This window comes from Hemitrygon akajei, chromosome 19, assembly GCF_048418815.1.
Source record: "Hemitrygon akajei chromosome 19, sHemAka1.3, whole genome shotgun sequence".
In the NCBI taxonomy this organism is placed as follows: Eukaryota; Metazoa; Chordata; class Chondrichthyes; order Myliobatiformes; family Dasyatidae; genus Hemitrygon; species Hemitrygon akajei.
The window spans coordinates 15440719-15463625 of record NC_133142.1 but is presented as its reverse complement, the minus strand read 5'-3'; the positions used below and the strand labels follow the sequence as shown (position 1 = coordinate 15463625).

General features: G+C 38.9%; 2 protein-coding genes across 10 annotated transcripts in view; one reads left to right on the top strand and one right to left on the bottom strand.

Annotated features, from left to right (window-relative positions):
* Positions 1-20275, top strand: part of LOC140741761 (metalloproteinase inhibitor 3-like) — a 125122-nt gene extending 104847 nt beyond the window's left edge. For 8 of the 9 annotated variants that reach the window (XM_073072118.1, XM_073072117.1, XM_073072124.1 and 5 more), the window contains 4 exons: positions 10689-10771; positions 15412-15520; positions 17262-17389; positions 18641-20275. In XM_073072118.1, the coding sequence (XP_072928219.1) occupies positions 10689-10771; positions 15412-15520; positions 17262-17389; positions 18641-18838 (518 nt within the window). In that variant the 3' untranslated portion in view covers positions 18839-20275. The remainder of the gene's footprint in view (positions 1-10688; positions 10772-15411; positions 15521-17261; positions 17390-18640) is intronic. The other variant, XM_073072125.1, reaches the window with a different exon arrangement.
* Positions 1-22907, bottom strand: part of syn2b (synapsin IIb) — a 365015-nt gene that overhangs the window by 75473 nt on the left and 266635 nt on the right. The window lies entirely within an intron of this gene.

Below are 22907 nucleotides of genomic sequence, written 5' to 3'. Positions count from 1 at the left end.
ACTCTTATTGGATTATATCAAGGAATTATCAGGTATGTTGCTTACTGTTGAACTAACCCTCAGATTTGGAACAGTGATCCTGAAGCACAAGTTCAAATCTCAACATAAATGCTGCAGAATTTAAATTCAGCTAATTATATAAAAAAGGTTAATAGGGAGTAAAACTGCTGTCTTTACTGGGTCTTGGCAAGATCTGACTCCAGACTCTCAGCAATGGGGTTCATTGTGCTCTGAAAGCAGATGCAGCATTACATGAACTATTCACTTTGATGAGAAAAGAACAGAGAAGCAGAGTATTATCTGAAAGGTAGCAGATTGGGAAAAGGAGAGGACCTGGGTTTCCCTTACATGAGTGGCTGAAAGCAAACATCCAGGTGCCACAAGTCGTAAAGAAGCATATGGCATCTTGGCCTTCATTGATGAAGTTTTTGAATACAAGACTTAGAATGTCCTGCTATGATTATACTATGCCTTGGTGAAATAGCACCTGGAGTACAGTTTTGGTCTTCTTGCCTAAGAAAGGATATCCTTGCCACACAGGTTCACCTGGAGTGCTATATAAGGGGAGATTAGGGCAACTTGAACCCCTCTTCACTAAAGTTTAGAATAATGAGAGGACATCTCATTGAGATGTACAGACTTCTCTCAGGGCTAATCACGCTGGATGTAGGAAGGCTACAGGCCTAGATTGAGGGGCCAAGTCATAGCTTGTGGGTAAGACATTTTAAGACCGAGATGACAGAACTTACTTCACTCAGAGACGGTGAACCAGTGGAATTTTCTACCACAAAAGGCTGTGGAGGCCACAATTGCTGGATATATTTAGAAAGGATCTCAATCCAAAATGTTGTCTGTCTCTATGTTCCACAGATGACAACCCCATGGGTCTGTCCTGCAGTCTGTTTCTGCTTCAGCTAGCTTATTTGCTGCTTCCCAGCCCCAGTGACCTCCTGTACAGTATGTGTGAGGTTTGCATGCACTTCCTGTGAACACATGAGTTTCTTCTGGGTGCTTCAGTTTTCTCTCACATCCCCAGAGTGTTTTCCACTCTAAATTGCCCCCAGTGTGTGTGTGAGTGGTAGAATTAGGGGGTGGGGTATTCACAAACATGTGGGGAGAATAAAATGGGCTTAGTGTGTAAATGGGTGATTGTTGTTCAGTAGGAAGTCAATGAGTCAATGGGCCTGTTCTCATGCTGTACAACTTAATGACTTTTGAAATTTCTGATATTTGGACAATCTAGGAATTTAAATATTAAAAAAATAATGAGATAAATTATCCAGAAGCACTTATGTTTTTGAACCATTAAACCAAACAATGCATTTGAAAAAAATGACATCGAAATTGAAAAAAACTTACTTTATTTTTAGATTAGTCCATCCACGTCTGTGATTACTATTGAAAAGAAAGGGCCTTATTATTGTAAAACCTGGACTTGGTCTACACTAATGAGGGAACTAAGAACAGATTCCTAGCATTTACACTGTGAAAACTCAGCAAGCTCCTGTTTTGCTGTTGGACTCCATGTGGAGTCCAGTGGTAAAGCGCTGCCAAAAATTACCAGTGGTGTTTGGCTAGTAACTTCATTCTGCACATTCGGGCAAGAGTCCTGAAGCTCATTGATACAGTTACGTTGAGATAAGTCAGGAACTGATTGCAGACTTCAGGAGAGGGAAACTAGAGGTCCATGAGCCAGTACTCATTGGAGGATCAGAGGTGGGAGGGTCAGTGACTTTAAATTCCTGGTTGTCACTATCTCAAAGGACCTGGCCTGGACCTATCATATAAATATAATTGCAAAGAAAGTGTGGCAGCAACTCTCCTTCCTCAGGAGTCTTATGAGATTCGGCATGTCATCAAAAACTTAGGCAAACTTCTATAGATGTGTGGATGAGTGGTGCAAAGTCTGTTTACTGGCTGCATTACGGCCTGGTATGGGAAGGCCTCTTTGAGTGGAAAATCCCAGAAAAGGTAATGGATTTAGCCCAGTACATCATGGGTAAAACCCTCCCAACCATTGAGCATATTTATATAAAACATCGCCGTAGAAAGCAGCATCCATCATCAAAGATCCTCACCACCCAGGCCATGCCCTTTTCTTGTTGCTGCCATCAGGTAGAAAGTACAGGTGCCTCAGGACTCACACCACCAGGTTCAAGAGCAGTAGCTACCCCTCAACCATCAGGCTTTTGAACAAAAGGGGATATCTACACTCATTCTATTTCTGGTGTTCCCACAACTGAGGATTTCACTTTAAGGACTCTTTATCTTGTTATTTTATGCTCTTTCATTTCATGTTATTTCATACTCTTTATTTATTGATATTTATTTATACTTGCATTTGCAATTTGTTATTTACAGTTATTGTTCTATAGATCTGCTAGGTATGCCTGCAGGGAAAAGAATCCTGGGTTGTATGTGGTGACATGTATGTACTCTGATAATAAATTTTCCATTAAGCTTTGAGTTTACTCTTTGACTGTTCAGACCCACTGCAAACCAGTTTTACATTTTTGTCAGTATTTTCTTATTTGGAATAACCTGGAAGAAGGGAACATCTGAGATTACCTACCCAAAAAACAGGCCTCTGTCTCAGTGGAAAGGTAGTTTTTACTGACTAAAGGTAGATGAGAATAAAAATTTTCCTTTTTTAGTTATTTTAAAAAAATGTTTAAATAGAGGTACAGTCAATTGAGAATATGCTAAATTTGTTAAACATTCATTTGATATAATCTCAATAAATCAAACATATGGTTTACTTGCAAATAGCTTTGAGACTTTGTTCCAGCTCTGAAGATAATTTCATTTTGATTACATTTCACCACATTGCTATGATGGTCATTGCCATAGGAAATTATGTGCTCTCAGCTAAATCCAAGTACTGCGCATATTTAAACCCATGGACTAGTGAGTAATGTTTCTACCAATAACAATATTCATGTACATTGCAGTAGAAAATCATACTTCAGAAACTCATATCCAAAATAATTAATTGATGGAGTTGTGGAAGTTCAGTCACTGAAACTCCACAAATTGTACATTGATTATTATATCATATCTGACCTGTATCATTCAGTTCTAAGAACACACAGCATTAATGAGCATTTCCTTGACTAAAGTACAAGTATTTAGATATTAATACTTGACCAAGCCAACATTGGGATCCCTGCTGCCAGTAGCCGTCCAGTCTTAACAAAGATTTCATTTGATTCAATCAGACAGTGTCACATCCTTACAAGAGTCATTTGTATTCAACAGGCCTGCTATTAGTGACCACATTTCCCGCTGACTATTTGTGCTCATAAACCTAACAAAACCTAACAGCTTTCCCTGCATTCCTGGAGAGATTGATTGTTTTTGGACGAAACTTACAGTTTCTTTTATTTCTTTTCCACCCTATAGTTATTCTACAACCTGCACAAGCCAATTAAGTCCACTTGTATATTGTAATCTGTCTTGCTACGAGGACTGGCATAACCCTGAGACCTCATTATTCTTAAGAGAATATTTCCAGTATTTATTTTTTTTAATTTTGTGCTCCTAACAGGTCCAACTTGTTTGAAAAAGAAAAGAGCTTTGTTTTGTTACCAGTTTTATCAACATCTGAGGTGCTATAAAATACTCTAAAATATTATATAACTTCACACCAGATATCATGAAAAAGGGTGTCTTATAATAACACTGCAGTGAAGAAAGAGAATTAATCTTTCTTAAAGTGGCTTATTAATGGAATTTCACAGAATGGGATTCGACCAACTGAAAACGCAGTTACCACCAGTTAAGGAAGAAGTTGGGATGAGGGAATGGTGTTTGAGGAGGGAGGGAGAGGGAGAGAGGGAGAGAGGGAGAGAGGGAGAGAGGGAGAGAGGGAGAGAGGGAGAGAGGGGGAGAGGGGGAGAGGGAGAGAGGGAGAGAGAAAATGAGAATTAATGCAATCCCATGAAGTTATTTAAAGTAAAGTAAGAGTTCAAAGTTTAAGCATTGGTGAATTAGAATACTCCATAGGTGGGCAAATGTGACAAGTGTATGCAGTTTGGTGTAGAATTTTATTTCTTCTAATTTAACCCTGTGTCTGAATTAATTGTGATATTAAAGGACAACATTCAGCTGTACAGAGAATCTGGTAGTGCTTCTGCCTCTCATCTCCAGGGTTTGATCCTGATCTTCAATGCAGTTTGTGTGGAGTTTGTTTGCTTCTTCCGGGTGGTCACGTTTCCACCCACATCACAAAGCTCTTTTAGTTCGAGAAGTTAACTGGTTGCTGTAAAGTACCCTTAGTATTGGTTGGCGAGGAATTGATTGGCAAAGAATAGGTTACAGGGAAATGTTGGTTTAGACAATGGTATTGATGGGATATTTGGGAGATCTGGTATAGACTAATGAGCCTACTATCTTCTGTGCTGTAGAGAAATAAAGCCTGATGTACTGGCAGCTGTGGAATAGTATTGCCACTAAGGTTACTGATTGCATTCACCATGTAATTGAATTGTATAATGAGCTAAAACTGCAGACAGAGGACACCTAGAAAGTTACATGCTTGACCCGGAAGAAAATACAAATTCCAAACAAATTTTCCAAGCCTGGGGATGGCAACTTATATTTATTCCTGAAACAAAAGTATCAACAATAGGCAAATAAGTTACCTGCTTGCTTGAGGAAATCAGTATAATATTTGGAATAAGGTGCCTTTGGTTTTGTCAAATTATTTTCAAATCTATTTGCACTACTGACTAAGAAGGCGATATTATGCAGGTCTAAAATAGGCTTTCATTTATATCCCATTATACATTAATTACCATCAAGGGTATTCTACTGACAGGAGAGACCAGGGGTTAACCACAAAGTAACAGCAGCTGAATGCTAATTATGGCATAATGTCCAATACACCAGATGCATTGGGACTTTCAATACACCCAAGATATGCTTGTCAGGAACACTTACTGTAGCATCTTAATGAAGTGTCTGTTTTTGGGAAAATTCATTCTTGCGTTTGTTACAATATTGATACAACATCTGATGTTGGAAGAGTTCAACACATTTAAAAAAAGCCCAAGGGTAAGAGAGATAACCATCCACCTTGTGACCATACTCAGGAATAAACTTTCACAGATGCTAGTATCCATGACATCTTCAAGGAGTGGTGCCTTAGGATGGAGGTGTCCATCATTAGGGACCACCACCACCCAGGATATGCCCTCTTCACACTGTTACTGTCAGGAGAGGGGTGCAGAAGCCTGAAGGCACACATTCAGTGATTCAGGAACAGCTTCTTCCCCTCTGCTATCCGATTTGTAAATGGACATTGAACCCATGAACACTACCTTACTACTTCTTTATTTCTCTTTTTTGCACTACTTATTTTAACTTAACCTATTTAATAGGCATATATATACTTAATGTAACAGTTTTTTTCTATATTTATTTGTCATGTATTTCATTGTACGGCTGGTGTAAAGTTAATAAATTTCACGACTTATGCTGGTGATATTAAATCTGATTCTGATTCTAATTCCCACTGAATATTAAGCCCCACTGGAACTCTTCAGGCTGTTCCATGGACCAACTGTGGATAAATCTTGGTCTTCCCAAACTGGTTAACAGCATCAAGAGCCCAGTATCTACCTGTTGGTTAAGTTGAAGTGAGGACCACATGTGCAAATGGCACTAGGGATCCTGCGTGTTTTCAATGCAGGCAACAATGACTCAGCTCGCTGAAACAATAAATTCAGATACAATCTGTGCATTTTAATTATCTGGCACCATGAATTAAGGATTTTAAATGTAAAAACAGATTACTGAAAAAAATTAATTATCAGACACATTGAATTAACTTTGCTTTGAGAAGAACAGAGAATAGATTATTCTAAACATTGAAATACAGTGTATGTATCTGCTGAGTCCAAGTTCTTCAATGCCAGGGTGAAAATGGGTGAATTCTATGCTCATCAATTTGTTGACTTTATGGATTCTAAAGGATGTCAAATTCTGCAGGTTGAAAAGGTGTAAGGTTTTAAATAGATATATGAAGTTGCATCCATATGCAACTCATGATTGTAATTTTAAGACAAGCTCATAAGAACATAGAACAATGCATTACCATATGGGCCATTCAGCTGACAAGGATGAGCGGACTTATACAAACCTACTCCTTCAATCCCTTCCTTCCTACAAAACCTGACCACCCTCTGCTTTTCTTTCATCCATGTGCCTAAGAGTCTTTTAAGTGTCCCTAGAGTATCAGCCACTATTGCCACCCACCAACTGGCACCAACAAGCAAAAAAGAAGCTACTTTTGATATAAGAAACAGGAACAGGGTTAGGTCATTTGGACCTTAGCTAATCTCCCACCTTAACTTTGTTTTCTTGCATTACCTGCAGTTCTTGATTCCTTTATTTACCAGCAATCTATGAATTTCTGCATTGAATGCAGCCAAATACTGAACTTCCACAACCCTTCACGGTTGAGAATTCCACTATTTGGGACAACTCTTAAAGTAAAAAAACAAATTGAGAAAATAGCTGGGATTCCCTTTGTTTATTTGGGACACTATGCCTCTTAATTGCGACAGGATAACTATCAGGAACTAATACATAGTTTTATAGTACTCTAGCAGCATTGTTAATGTTCTAATTTGTTCTGTATTTCATTTAAATACATCAGTTGTTACTCAGTTAAATTGCACTGTCTTTTTTTATATATTTTTAACTATATATAAATAAATATATGTACATTACACTGTGGATTCTGGTTGATTGAACCATCAGTTAATTGGGGCAGGCATTTATTTAGGACAACTCTCAAAGAGCAAAATTGAATCTAGAAAATAGCCAGCATTCTCTGCATTTGTTTGTGACTCTATGCCACTTAATTGGGGGCAGTAGACTGTTGCCAAACATTTTCTAACTAACATCAGTCATGTGCACTTTGTGGCCATTAGGCACTACACTACTTACAGTGAACAGTTTTTAAATAGTGTCACTTGTGCGTGTTTGTGTTCAAAAACAGTGATTTTTGTCTCTAACAGTTGGCATGTAATAAGCAGTAAGACAATTCAGAACTGTTTTGATCACTGTGGTTTCAAGCATTCAGGCGTGAAATTGCCAGACATGGTTGGGAGTGAAAATAAACCAATTTCACTACTTCAACAAGTTAGGAACTACAAAGAATTTGGATGTATCGTCAATCCTCTTGAATATTGTAATGAAAATGAAGATTAGGATGATGCAATTATCAAAAGTATCGTTTGAAGGCAGTCCATTATCTACATTAGGTGATTGTACTGAATTTTTTAATTTACTGTCAATCAGCATACTCTGGATTAATTCCTCTGTCAATAACTATCAGGAACTAATACAGTTTTATAGTACTATAGTAGCACTGGTAGTGTTTTAACTTGTTCTGCATTTCAGTTAAGTGCATAATTTGTTACTCAGTTAAATGGTAGTTTGTCTTTTTATACCTTTTTCACTATCTTCATGAAATTTTGGCAAATTGTGGTAGCCGCTTAATTGGGCCAAAATGTACTGGTCCCAATGCGTCCCACTGTATATAATATATATATATATATATATATATATATATATATATATATAAAAAGGAAACCATAATCTTTTGACCATCAGCGTTTCCCCATCTTCAGTTACTTTAAAAGTGCTAAGTATTAATAAGCTGGCAAGGAAGGCGGGTTCTGTCGTGGGCAAAGTACTGGAGAGTTTAACATCGGTAGCTGAGCGAAGGGCGCAGAGTAGGCTACGGTCAATTATGGATAACTCTGAACATCCTCTACATAGCACCATCCAGAGACAGAGAAGCAGTTTCAGCGACAGGTTACTATCGATGCAATGCTCAGACAGGATGAAGAGGTCAATACTCCCCAATGCCATTAGGCTTTACAATTCTACCACCAGGACTTAAGAACTTTTTAAAAGCTATTATTAATGCTTTTTGAGATAGTGATTTAGATGCATATCATATTTTTTACTGAGTTAAGTATTGTATGTAATTAGTTTTGCTACAACAAGTGTATGGGACATTGGAAAAAAGTTGAATTTCCCCATGGGGATGAATAAAGTATCTATCTATCTATCTATCTATTTCTGTCTTTTGTGAGCAATGAGGATAAAATCCATTTTCTTCCATATTTTAGTCCACCTGCTACATTGTTGCCACTCTCTCAGCTAGCTATATCCCACGGATGCCTCTTTGTAGCCTCATCATTACTTACATTCTGAATTAGTTTCAAGTCTTTGGCACACTTTGAAATTTGGTTTCCTCTGCTACATAGTGGATATGGATTGTGAATAGTTGGGGCTTAAGCATTCATCCTTGTGATGCTCCATGAGTTACTGCCCACCAGCGAGTACCAAAGAGTTGGTCCCATTTATTCCTACTCTTTGTTTCCTATCTGTTGACCAACTCTTAAACTGTGCTTGAATATCATCCTCCTTCCACCAGTTCATGTTCTGTAACTGCACTCATCAACCTGTGTGAGCCTTATCTAAATGCATTATCCTCACCAGTTTCCCCAGATCTACTCCAGTAGATACATCCTTGATACACCTCCAGTCAAGTTATTAAAGATGTAGACTTCCATAAGTCTATGGCATCTCTACTCAGTATCTTGAAAGCACATCCTTTGATGTAGTTTCAACTACTTTTCCAACTGATAAGGTAATTTCCTGCTTCTTCTCTCCCTTTTTTACAGAATGGGATCCTATTCACTACCTTGCAATCTGTAGGAACCATTCCAGAATCTATAAGATTTTGGAAAATAATAATCACAACACTCATTATTATCATAGCCCACTTCTTCCAAATACAGGATTCTGTACCATACTTCTTAGCCTTATAGCTGCCAGTTATTAAACAGTGTATACCCAAAGTGATATGTTTTGACAATTTTGGATTTTGTTTCTACATCTAGGAGGAATATTTATGCTCCTTTTAATCTCCAAAGTGATTGAGGGAAAGAATAAAGGGCTGAAGAGGAAATAATTTTTATTCAGGGGATGCTAAAGATGTTGAACTCACTGGTTCCTATGAAGTGTTATCTCATTTAAAAGGCTCTTGGATGTGTCTTTGAAGCTGCAAGAGCTGCAGAACTATTTTCATTTGTAAAGGAGTCTATCTTCAAGGGCCTCAGTGAAGATTTTAATCAGGTAACAAGAATTGGGATCAGTGAAAAAGCAGCTGGGAGGTTAGTGATCGCTGGGGCTTGTTGGACAAATGTTGGACAGATGAGTTCATTGAAGGGCACAAGTAGCTGGTAGTGGGTAGGAGGAGAGTTAGATGGTGGTGCCTGGTGAAGATTGGGAGAAAAAAATATGGTGGAATATCAGTGGCAGATGTGCTGTGGGCCAGAAGGATGCATCAGGCAAGAGTGGGTGAAAGTTAAGTGGAGCACATTTGGGCATGTGATCAATAAAAGGGAACAGGCTGGAGAGCAATGGACTGATACTTAGGAAGGTGATTGATGGATGAGGGTCAGGAGGGACTCGGAGACATTTGTGACGGTGAGAATTTTGAGGTAAGAGATCAGTTGGTTGGACTTGCAGGTAATGACATGGGGAGATCATGGAGGAGTGTCAAGAGAATACCAGACAGTCGACTGGAAAGACAAGGTATGTGAGTGATAAAATTAAGAGGAATGGAGCTATTTAGTGGACCTGAATGTGAGCTGTAGCACAGGATAAGTAATGAAATGTGAACAGATCTTTTCTGTCAGAACTCATCTAGGTAGCAATGAAGTAAGTCTTGCAGGCTGTGTGAAGACTTACTGTGTGAATGACCAAACCAATACAATGGTATCTATGTTCCTGCCTGTTGTTGGGTGTAACTGCATGTATGTACATTCTCTTTGTATTAACTTGTCAGATATACAGAAGAGCTGGATGGAAGGACAATTCATTTCCTTGGCATTGTCATTTTTTTAACAATTGGGTGTATAGTAACTACTCTGTTTTGATTTATTATGTGGTTTAAAACTGATTAATTGTGCAATCTGACAAAAATAAAAATAAAGTCTACTGCCTCACAACTCCAGTGATCCAGGTTCAATCCTGAACTCTGCGCTGGATTTGTGCCATACGTTCTCCCTGTGACTGTAGGTTTCATCCAAGTACTCCAGTTTCTTCCCACAGCTGGGTTGGTACATTAACACGCCACTGTAAATTGTCCCTCATGTGACTAAATCTGGTAAGAGTCAATGGAAAAATGGGGAGAATAAAATATCAGCAAAAGTAGGGGCTTGAAATGGGATTTGTGTATCCAAAAGCCTATTTCTGTGCTGTATGCCTATGCTAACTTCTTCTTCATCCAGTGAGAATTTATTCAGTCCTATCAGTTGCAGAGTTACTATTAAATTTTGTTCAATTTAGATCACTAACTAACATTTAGGCGTGGAATTAATTGTGGTTTCTCTTGGTGAGATATAGTTATTTTTCACCAGGCATATTGGTATGAATGATTAATGTGACTATCTTAATCCTCATAAGAATAATTTTCAGTCTGATCTGTGTCAGGTGTTTGAGTTATACAAGAATGGCTTTTGCAAAGGAATAGAATCAATAACAAATACTTCACAGAATCCTTTACTATTGTTGCATTAGTATATAATTTGTTTTTCATGCTTGTGTATTAAGATATCTTTACTACCATGCCATTCTCAATCCTATTTTGTTTTTAATAGTGATACGAGCGTTAGTCACTCGTAAATGGCCGATTTCTTCCAGCGAATCCAGTGTAATCCAGTATACAGTAAAACAAGAAAAGGTAAAGAAAGTTGAAAAAGTAGGCAAGTGGAAGCGGTGGGGGTGGGGAGAGTTGGGAGTGTTTGCAATGAAATGAAAGCAGAAAATATTGGAAACACTGCTTCCCAATCAATAGTTTGAAAACTAGAGTTCTACATTGAAATCCTTAATCAGCACACTAGCTTTTCTAAAATTTATTTTGGAATTCTCTGAAGCCTCTTGATTTGTTTTTCCAAGCCTGCCACATGACTAAAACAACTATTGACAAAATCATTAACAACTTTGCCTTGAGTTATAGTAATTACCTTTTTGACCAGTTGTAGACTCGGTTGTACTTGAGCACATCATTCTGTACACATCTTACTGTCATCCAACTGGTGGGACCTGTTTCTGTTCTTACGCACCCTCCTTCAATGGATTTTCTTCCTCGCCTTGTACCATACAAGCTTCTATACTTGTACCTGTCCTATATTTCAGCAATGCCTCTTGCAGTCTGATAACACAGCATCAACTTACACATAGCCACTGACAACACCCTGTTCTATCTCGTCACTGCCTTATTTGACAAATCCACTGCCTCCAAGTTGTTTGTCTGCTTGCCCGGTGCACAGAACATTTCTCCAGTTAAGCACTGGAAGTCCACAGCAATGACCAATTGTTGATGAATTGTTAAGAATGGGTTTATTTTATTTGGCAACTGAGGTTGAACTAGATTCTTACATTACAGTATTAAGTTCGTATTTGAACCCAAGATAAATGTCAGACCATCCATCACTCCCTCACATCAGCTGTCTCTGAAACCCATTCATGATTTTATTTCTGCTGGCCTTCATACTCCAGTGATGTCTGGCCAACCTCTCTTGCTTTGACAGACTCAAGTTAACTCAAACCTTTGCTACCCGTGTCATAATTTGTACTAGATCTCCTTTACTCTTTGTCTGTGCTTACTGGCTTACAGAGTCTATCAATTACGCAAAGCCTTAATTTCAGAGTTCTTGTTCTGAGAGACATAGAGCTGTACAGCACAAAAAACAGGCCCTTCAGCCCAACCTATCTGTGCTATTGTGGATGTTGTCTACATGGACTTTAGCAAGCCATTTAACAAGGTCCCACATGACAAGGTTGGTCAAGAAGGTCCAGTCACTTGGCATTCAAGATGTGGTAGTAAATTGGCTTTGTGGGAGAAGCCTGAGAGTGGTAGTCAATGGTTGCCTCTCTGACTGGAGGCCTGTGACTAGTGGAGTGCTTTAGGGATCAATGCCAGGTCCATTTTAATTTGTCACTTATATCAATGATCTGAATAATAATGTGGTTAATTGGATCAGCAAATTTGGGGATGAGACCAAGACTGGGGGTGTAGTGGACAGTGGGGAAGACTATCAGAGCTTGCAGCAGGATCTGGACCAAGTATTGGGTATAGGAGATGGAATGTTACGTTGAAGTTGTATAAAGCGCTAGTGAGGCCTAATTTGGAGTATTGTATGTCGTTTCAGTCACCTACCTATAGGAAAGATGTAAATAGGGTTGATAGATAACAGAGAAAAATTACAAGGATGTTTCTGGGACTGGAGTACCTGAATTACAAGAAAAGATTGAATAGGTTAGGACTTTATTCCTTGGAATGTAGAAGGCTGAGGGGAGATTTGATAGAGGCATACAAAATTATGAGGGGATAGATAGGGTAAGTGTAAGCAGACTTTTTCCACTGAAGTTGGGTGAGACCACAACTAGAGGTCATGGGCTAAGGTTGAAAGGTGAAAAGTTTAAGGGGAACATGAAGGGAAATGATTTCACTCAGAGGGCTGTGAGAGTGTGGAATGAGCCCCCAGCACAAATGGTGCCTGCGAGCTCGATTTCAATGTTTAAGAGAAACTTGGATAGGTACATGGATAGTAGGGTTATGGAGGGCTGCAGTCCCAGTACAGGTCAATGGGTGTAGGCAGTTTAAATGGTTCAGCATGGACTAGATAGGTCAAAGAGTCTGATTTTCTGCTGTACTTTTCTATGACTGTACGACTCTAACCATTGCCTGACTGAGCTAGCCCATTTATCTATGGCCTATATTCTTCTAAACCTTTCCAATCCATGTCGCTATTCAAATGCCTTTTAAATGTTTTATCTAAGTTTACCACTTTTGCTGGTAGCTCATTCCACACACACAATACCCTCTCTGTGGAAATAGTTGCCCCTCAGGTCCCTTTAAAATCTTTCCCTCTCATTTTAAACCTACGCCCTCTACTTTGGATACACCTACCCTGGGGAAAAGCCTGTGGCTAATTCACCTTATTTATGTGCCAAATTATTTTATAACCTCTGCAAATGATCCCACGCTCCAGAGAAAATGGTACTATCCTAACTAGCCTTTTCTTATAACTCAAGCCCTTCTGTCCTGGTAACATCCTTGTTATTTTTTTCAACTTTTCACTTAAATGCCGTCCTTCCTATAGTAGGCTAACCAGAACTACATGTGGTACTCAAATTGTGGCCATACCATTGTACATGATGTCCTTAGCTCCTATACTCAATGCTCTGACTGATAAAGGCAAATGCGTCAAATTCCCTTACCACCCTGTCTTCACTTTCAATGAACAATGTACCAGCATCCCTAGGTTGCTCTTCAACACTTCCCGTGGCCCTATCATTGACTGTATAAAATTAGTCTATCTCCTTCCATCTATCTCAATAATTCCTTTCAGCTGACTATCCTCCAAGAAAATAGTAACCCTGATTATAATTGTTGTACCATTGACAACTGAGCATTGAGCCAGCTCGTTCTTAATTCCTTGAAATCTTTCCCTGCTTCTCTACTTTTCTTTCCCCTTTTGAAGCCTTATATAATTTTGGGTCAAATGTTGTTCCAAGTGCTCCTGCACACTCCTTACCAACACACACAAAATGCTGGAGGTACTCAGCAGGTCAGGCAGCATCCACGGAAATGAATAAACAGTTGGTGTTACTGGCCACGACCCTTCTTCAGAACTGTTCAGTCATTTCAACAGTTGCTGCCTGACCTGCTGAGTTCCTCCAGCATTTTGTGTGTGTTGTTTTGGATTTACAACATCTGCAGACTTTCTGATGTTTATGCATGGACCTTAAGATGTTTTTTTTTTGCATTAAAGGAGCTATCTGAATGCAGCTTAGTGTTGATGTTGTCTTTATCATTTAGATATTGACTCCTTAGGTCTTATGGGCTTCAATTGTCTAGAAATTGTATAGTGTACCATTTTAAGTGCCACTGATTCATAGTTACATATTTTCCTGTGCAGCAAGTGTGGAAAAATGCACTACTCAGAACCCAGGCTGTGTCCAGGAGGTTAGGAGAGGGACAGCTGTTAGATGAGTACTTGGGGCTTGGGTGGTAGATTTGTGTAGGTTAGGATTTGGAGGATCAGTTTCTTCTTTTCCGTAGATGCTGCGTGGCCTACTGAGTTCCTCCAGCATTTTGTGTGTGTTGTTTAGGGGAACAAGCCTGGTGAAGGATTCGATTGTCAGGGGAGAGCCTTGGGGCGAGTGAGTGGGGCAGCCATTATATAATTGAACTTGGGAACAGGGATGTACAGCCATCAATGAACTGAGGGTTGGGTGGAAGAATGAATGTCCAGAGGATCATAGCCAGTGTGGGGGGGGGGGGGGGAGGGGGTGGGGGGGGAATCTCTAGGTAGAGGTAGTTTTAAACACTGGACTTAGAGCCTACATTAGACTGAAGATTATAATGTTTAGCCATTCTTGAGGGATGAGAGAGTTGCCAACATTGGAGATATGGGCATTCTTTGGAGTTGGGGTCAGAGCCACTTGTTTTGGATTAGCTGGAAAATCTGCACATGGTTTCCTTTAGTAGTGCCCCAGTTTAGCACAGCACAGTAGAAATAGTTTGTCTTCAGAGAAAGAGAGATTATCAATGCTTGCTTCTGGGTCAATTTGCACTAATTTCCTGCTGCAGTGCTCTTTATAGAGTGTTTCACTGGAAATGGTGTCACTTGATTGACTCTGTTACTGAAAATGTGTCAGAGTAGAAGCACTCATCCAAACTTCTGAAGGCCAAATGACCCAAAAGTAGCTATAATGACATTTCACTCTTCCAAAAATACATTTTAAATCAGAGTACAGAAATAAGCACTTTACTACTTAATTCCAGGAATTATACACTTTATTTCCATCGTATGCTTTTAGAATGGTTAAAGTATGCTCATTTTAAATATAAATTCAAATAGCTAAAGATTGTTATAATAACTTAGCTCTATACTGCATGAAAATAAATAATTTACCAAAAATGCCACAGATTTTTTTCATGCATTTGCAAACCTTTAGGATGATTTCAGAGTAAATTTTTACTTTTATGTTATGTAGAATGGTTTATTTAAGTCTTTTTTGTTTTGAAGATATGTGCGATTAAAAATTATAATGACATTTTAAACTTGTCAACTAAGCCTAATGAAGAAATCACTGGCATGAAATAAATTTAAAGATTATAATTACATTTGAATAATTTATTCCAATGATCGTTCCAAGTTAAAAATGCAATACCTGTAAACACTATTTACAGTCATTCTATGAGCCAAGTTAGATTTATTGTTTGGATTAGTGTTGTTTTGATAATCAAATGAAGTTTAAAATGTTTAAGTGAAGATTTTGATCATGATGCTGTGCTCCAAACATTAACAGATGTACAAAGGATTTGAAATGAAGAAAATGGTGGACTATATTTACACATCTTCCAGCTCTTCTCTATGTGGTATTGAGCTGGAAACCAATATCCAGTACCTCATAACAGGTGAGAACTGTTTCATTATTTGGATGGTTCACTTTTTATTCTTCAAAAGTCTTGCTAATCTCTTAGGGCTACACAAGTTATTGGTTCATTTTTAGGTGAGGAGGGAATGAGGAAAGAGAGGAGAGAATGGGGCAAAAGAGAGTAGTAAATGAAGATAAAAATGGGGACATGCAGATGGAAGGAAGGCAGAAAGATGAGGCAAGGGATGGGAGGCAAATGGGTAAGGGTAGCTGTGGGAATAGGGAGGAGGCAGGTGATGGAGGGGGAGGAGACCGGAAGGGGAAATATGGAAGGATTTGAGAGAGGGATGGCATGGAGGAAACAGAGTTAGAAGAGAAGTGTATATAGGAAGGGATTGGGGAAGGTTAGTGATAGAAGGGGAGAGGTCTGTGTTAGAAGGGGAGGGAAGGAACTGGTCATCTGGGAAGTAATTACATCTCTACAGATGAAAAAGGAAGGAAGCTTGCAACTGTAACATTTTGATTTGTCTTGGAGATGGTATTTTGCACAGACAAGTACACACTCTCTTGCATGAAGATTGCAAGTAGGCAAATAATTGTATCCATATAATTATTCATATGGATTATCCATATAATCCAAAAAAGGAACATTGTATCCATATAAATCAGAGAATGGTTGTTGCACAGAAAACAAGCATTTAATCTATCATGTCTGTGCTAACCCTACACCAGAATACCTCACTAGGTCATCCAAATCCTGATTCATTCTCCATTATTTCCTCAGCATACACATAGAACATAGAACAACATAATGCAGGAACACAACCTTCCACGCATACTATTATGCTAATGCTACCTAATCCCTTCAACCAGCACATAGTCCATACCCTTCCATCTTTTTCATATCCATGTTCCTATCTAAGACTCTTAAATACCTCTTTCATATCTGCATCCACCACCACTCATGACAGCATATTCTAGACATCCACTACTCTCTGTATATAAAAAAACCACCTAACTATCCTCCTTCCCCTCTCTACACCATTTTATTCTGGTGTCTTCCCCCTTCCTTTCCAGTCCTGAAGAAGGGTCTCATGTCACCTGTTCATTCAATTCCATGGGTGCTGCCTGACCTGCTGAGTTCCTCCAGCATTTTGTGTGTGTTACTGGAGAGTATCCTGGAAGGATCACAGACTGTCAGTCCCATTGAGCCCTGATAGGTTCTTGATTGGACATGGCATCAAAGGTTATGGGGAGGAGGCTGGAAACTGGGGTTGAGGAGGAGACAGAGAAAAGGATCAACCATGATTGAATGGCAGAGCAGACTTGATGGGCCAGTTGGCCTAATTCTGCTCCTATGTCTTGAGTCTTCTGGTCTTAAGAGAAGGTTAAATAAAAGATCTGAAGACTTTTCTGTGTGGGTCTTAAGAAAACAGTAGAATATAAAAATAACTCCAGTTGTATGAAATATTGTTTGAAGGGGCAACGTCTCTTCCAACAATTCCAACCACATTGGAGCCATTAAATTTTTATAAGACCAGAAAATACTGTATGTTGGTGCATTATATTAAAACTGGCTATGATTAGGAATCAAAGTGTGTGGCATACAAAAGAGTTGTAATTAAAGGAAACACTAAATATATTTAACATAGCTCTGGAAATGCAATGGCCTGGTAGTCTTCTGTTCAGCTTAGAATAAGGTAGCTTTGTGTTTTGCAGATTGAAATCTTTCCTCTTTACCATGTTATGAATAAATGTGTAGATATGCTTTCTGGTTTTAGGCCATTTCGATATTCAGGGTATCGTTCATATTGGGCTCTGCAATTGGATTGTTCCATGGGATGACCTAACTTCATTACAGAAATGGCACCTGAAGTGGAACAAATATGAAACTGGCTGCTCCTGTCAAGTAAGCCTCGTTGCTGGTACATTTTCTCACCCTCTCCCTTCCATTAGTTCCTCAAATGCTTTCCCAATGTCACTGATTATTGCAGTGGGAACTAGTAATAAGTGACATTAATAGCCATTAGTAATGAAGACCTTAGGTGATCAGATCATCTTTAATTAATAGCATTAGTAATGCACGTTGGCTAACGCAGACATGCCATTGACTGCCTATATAGAAAGCTTGCTGATATGGCCACCACATTGGAATATATGGAGATAATTTATTCTGTATCTGTGGAATGGAATAGTTGTTGTATATCATAGTAAAGCACAGTACAGGCCTTTTGGTCCACAGTGTTATGCCAAACTTTTAACCTACTCTAAGATCTATCTAATGCCCCCCTCCCACATAGTGCTCCTTTTTACTTTTATCTAAGGGTCTCTTAAATGTCGCCTATATATCTGTTTCTACCACCACCCATGGTAGCGCGTTCCACGTACCCACTGTTCTGTGTTTATTAGAAAATAAACATGTCTCTGACATCCTGCCCATACTTTCCTCTATCACCTTAAAGTTACATCCTTTTGTATTAGCCATTTCTGCCCTGGGGAAAACGATGCTGGTTGTCCATTCCATTCAAAGAGAAAAACCCTAGCTCGACAAACCTTTCATCATAAGACATACTTTCTACTTGGAGTTTTATAGAGCTGCATCATTACCTCACAGTTCTTGTCTCAGTCCCCACTAATAAAGGCCAATGCACCCAACATTTTCTTAACCACCCTAAGAACTTGTATAGCAACTTTGAACGATCTACGGACATGGACCCAAGATCCATCTGTTCCTCTAAAATGTTAAGAATTCTGCCATTAACCCTTCTGCCTTCAAATTTGAACTTCCAAAGTGAACCACTTCATGTTTTTCCAGATTGAACTCCATCTGCCACTTCTCAGTCCATCTCTGCATCCTAACCCACTGTAATCTATGACAACCCTCAACAGTATCCACAATACCAGCAACCTTCATGTCATCTGCAAACTTACGAACCCACCTTCCACTTCCTCATACAAAGCATTTACAAAAATCCCAAAGAGCAGGGGTCCCAAGACAGATCCCTGTGGAACACCACTGGCCACCAACCTCCAGGCAGAATACACTCCATACCACCCTCTGCCTTCCAAATTGATTTCAAAATTACAAAAGATTCAACTGTAAGTGGACTGTTTTAGAACAACTAGAACATTTGATCTTTTTTATGGTTCTGTTTTCCAGATTGTCAGCTGTCCCAGTGTACCATGCTCCTCTCCAACAAAGACCCAATGTATTTGGACTGACCTGGTATATGAGAAAACTCGAACTGGATCACAGGCAAAGAACAGTGTCTGCTCAAAGGAGGATGATGGCTCCTGTCACTGGTCCGATGAAGGATCAGCCAGCATGAATGAAAATATCTACTATGGTGAACCTTGAGTGTCCCTCTATTTCATAAGAATTGTGTTCAACACCAGCTACAGGTGGCCCATCTCTGTCAAAGACCCCCAGGTTCCAGTGTTAATGCCAACATTTTTGTCAGTTTATTGTATTCCTGTATGCTATGTGAGGCACAGCGGCTTCTCTATCCATTCTTTCACTGAATGTACCCTAATGAACGAGAAACAACACTTCTAGCGCTGTGTTAAATTTTGTTAGCATGCTGAGTTTTGTCACCTGAGGTGAACTAAAGCATCAACACCACTACAATAGTTGTGAATGTATATCAGCACTGTAGTTGGCTGGTGAAGTTTACTATCAAAACTTATTATAACTCTTAATGATGCAAGTTGAAACATAAAGAAAATATGTCTTTTTATTTCAGAATGATGCTACATTATTTATGTTATTCAGTATTTTGTAAAAAAAAATCCAGGTTAAAATTCAAGAGTGCTCTAGAGTAACCCTTGCCCTAGCAGTGGCAAGTTTACAATTGTGTCAAAAATTGCTATCTGTTTTCTTTAAGGCTGCGCCACATGCAGGGTAGTATTAACATGCAGCTGGCAGCACAAAGGCCATGTAAGATGCCATTACGTGTGATGCACCAAAACATTTAGAGAACAGTGGTTAATGGCAGCAAGCAAAGGGACTGTTCCCTCCCTTGTCCTCAGAAGTGCTCCTTTTTGTTTAATAAAATGACTTCCTTTTCCTGGGTGAAAAAGTCCTATTAAAAGGAAATTACAGTTTTTGAAAAGCAGATTAGTTCCAGGTAAAATTAACATGTATTCCCATTCGTGTTGTTTGCTGCTTTGTCAGTGGCAGAATACAATTGTGGGGCTGCAGCCAAATGCCATTAACATGAATATACCATCTGTCTTAAAATCTAAGATTATCTCTCTCATGTTTTGAAAAAACTTCTGTGTTCCATCATTCTCATGAATGACTCAACCCCCAAAACCCTGGTCATAAAAATAGTTAAAAAAAGCTTGGTATACTTAGGAAATTGTTGGAATAGACAGAAGACCAAAGCCTGTGACCTCCAACAGGCTTCATGCTCCGATGGTGGAATTCAAATCCAGTCCCGCTTTACTATGGACCATCTTTGATTAGTTTACCTAAATAGGGCATCAAAAATCTCTGGAATCTTGTTGTGTTATTAGCATATTTCAGTACAGTTCTACAGCTTTCAAATATTTTGAGGAATCGGAAAGAATCCTTCACTCTCATCCCAAAAATGAGAGAATATCCAAGTCAATATAATTGACTTCAAAAACTGACAACAGATTCAATTGTAAATGTAGAACATAGAAACAAAGATGATTTCTCATATTTGATATGAACATTCTGCTTTGTAAGAACGATGCTGTCTTGCCAAATATCTAACAAAAAGCTTTCTTATTAATGTTTTAATAAATGTGCTGTGAGTTTTCAGTAAAACATCTGAGTGATCCCAATTATTTTGAAAGCATGTGTGTTTAATTAATTTTTGATTAGCTGAGTATCAGATAATTAGAGAAATCCATTACCATGCATTAATCTTAAGAATATTCTTAATTCTACATAAATGTGAATCCTATTTGCTGAACATAAAGCTCCATTCCATCTCCTTAGACGTAGTAATTCAAAGAATGGGATTGTGAGCCAAGTTTTGGGATTTCTGACCTAAATAGAGTTTATATTGAACATAAGCCAGTTAAAGCTGTCCAGTTGACCACAACTCATTAAGCCCTGCACTATTATCCCTTGACTTGGTACTACACCCAGCAGGTGATGGGTTATAAGGGCCAAATAGGAAAAATCCCATTCCTCAGCAATGGAACTACTTCTTCACACAGAATCAGCATTTGTGAATTAGGTCTTACATTATCTCAGAGATACTGGATATCACATAAAAAATTGGGTATTGTGTCATTCATCAGATGAAGCAAGATCAGCATACAACTGTTAGGTTCAGGTCAGTTAGTATTTAAAAGAAAATCAACTTAGTTCCAATCCCAGGCACTTCAACGTGGACCTAACACAGTGCTAGGGTGACCTCCAACATCTTCAAACACATTCAGGTAGATAATACTTGGTCATTTCAATAATACTCTTCACCAGAAAATGAGCATATACGTACCTATGTCAGACTATTGTTTATTGACTACAGCTCTGCCTTCATACTATTATTCCAAGCAAACTCATCACCAAACTCCAAAAACTGGGATATAAAGTCTCCTTCTGCAATTGGATCTTTGACTTCATGACCAACAGACTGCAATTGGTAGGATGGACAGCAATGCCTCCACCATGATTATTCTAAACAATCGTTCTCCATAAGGTTGCATTTTTAGCCCCCTACTCAACACCTTGTCCACTTGGGGCTGCGTAGCCAGGACTCTGTTCTAATGCCATCTACATGACTGTAGATGAACCGCATGTCACATAATGATGATTCGGAGAACAGAAAGCAGATAGAGAACTTTGTGCCAAGACAAAACCTTTCCCTAAATGTAACAAAAACAAGAGTTGTTCATTGATTACAGAAGAGGGGGGTGTGGTGCACACATTCCTATCTACCTGAATGGTGCTAAAGTTCAGAGAGTTGAGAAATTCAAGTATGCATCACCGATAGACTGTCCTGATCCCAACCATGTTGATGTCATGGCCAAAAAAGCTCACCCAACACCTCTACTTCTTCTGGAGGCTTTTACCAATAGTTGACTCTTACCAGTTTTAATTGGTGCACCATAGAAAGCAATCTGTCTGGATGTATAAGAGCTGGGTACAGAAACTGCTCTGCACATGAACATAAGAAACTGCAGAGAGCTGTAGGCTTAGCTCAGCACAACAGAAGAACCAGCCTTCACTCTATGGACCCTGTCCATACTTCTTGCTGTTTCAGTAGTAAAACAACTAGCATAATCAAAGACATTACTACCACAGATATTGTCTCTTCTTCCATCTCCATTGGGAAGAACATACAAACCAGAAAGCATGTAACACCAGACTCGAGAGTCTCATCAGACTCTTGAATAAGTTGGCCTCTTGGCCTCACAATCCACTCGTTACGATCTTGCATTACCGTTAACTGCACTGTACTTTTTTGTTAACTTTTACACTTTACACTGCATTATTATTGTTTTACCTTATTCTAGCTCAATGCATGGTGTAATAATTTGATCTGTCTAAACAGTTTGCAAGACAAGGTTTTCTCTGTATCTTGGTTCAAGTGATAATAATAAACCAAAGTCAATACAGATACCAACTGAATGGTTGCGCTATGGTTGTCAATAAGGAGCTCTGAGCATATACTTTTGCAAAAAAATTAATAGAGGCATTGAGTCATGCTTATGTGGTTGTGTTCTCAGAGAGAGCTCGAGGTAATACCCTCCAGTATTACCACAAACCTCAGACTTCTTCACAAGTTGTACAGTGAACACCTTCAGAACTATGCTTATACTGGGCAAATGGTGACATTCTGGTATTACCATTGATATTGTGGCTTCTAATCACTAGTGTCTATAAACCTTGTACAGTAATGAGTAAGAGTCCAGGTAACAAAATTAGAGAAAATACATGATATCATAGAGATATCAACATCTTAGACCATAAGACATAGGTGCAGAATAAGACCATTTGGCTCATCAAGTCTGCTTCACCATTTCATCATGGCTGATCCATTTTCCTTTTCAGCCCTAATCTCCTGCATTCTCTCATCCTCTAACTAATCAAGAATCTACTCACCTCTGCCTTAAATATTCCCAATGACTTGGCGTCCATATCTTCTCCCCTATCTCACCAGCCCTATACTTTTCCTCCCCACCTGGCTTTACCTATCACCTTCTAGCTATCTTCCTTCCTTACCCACCCCTCCCCCCACATTTTTATTCTAGCATCTTTGTCCTTCCTTTCCAGTCCTGTTGAAGTGTCTTGGCTTGAAACATCAATTGTTTATTCATTTCCATAGATGCTGCCTGACCTGCTGAGTTCCTCCAGCATTTTGTGTGCGTTGCTTTGGATTTCTAGCATCTGCAGAACTTATTATGTTTATGATATACTGTATATTGCACTTTAAGTATTTACTACA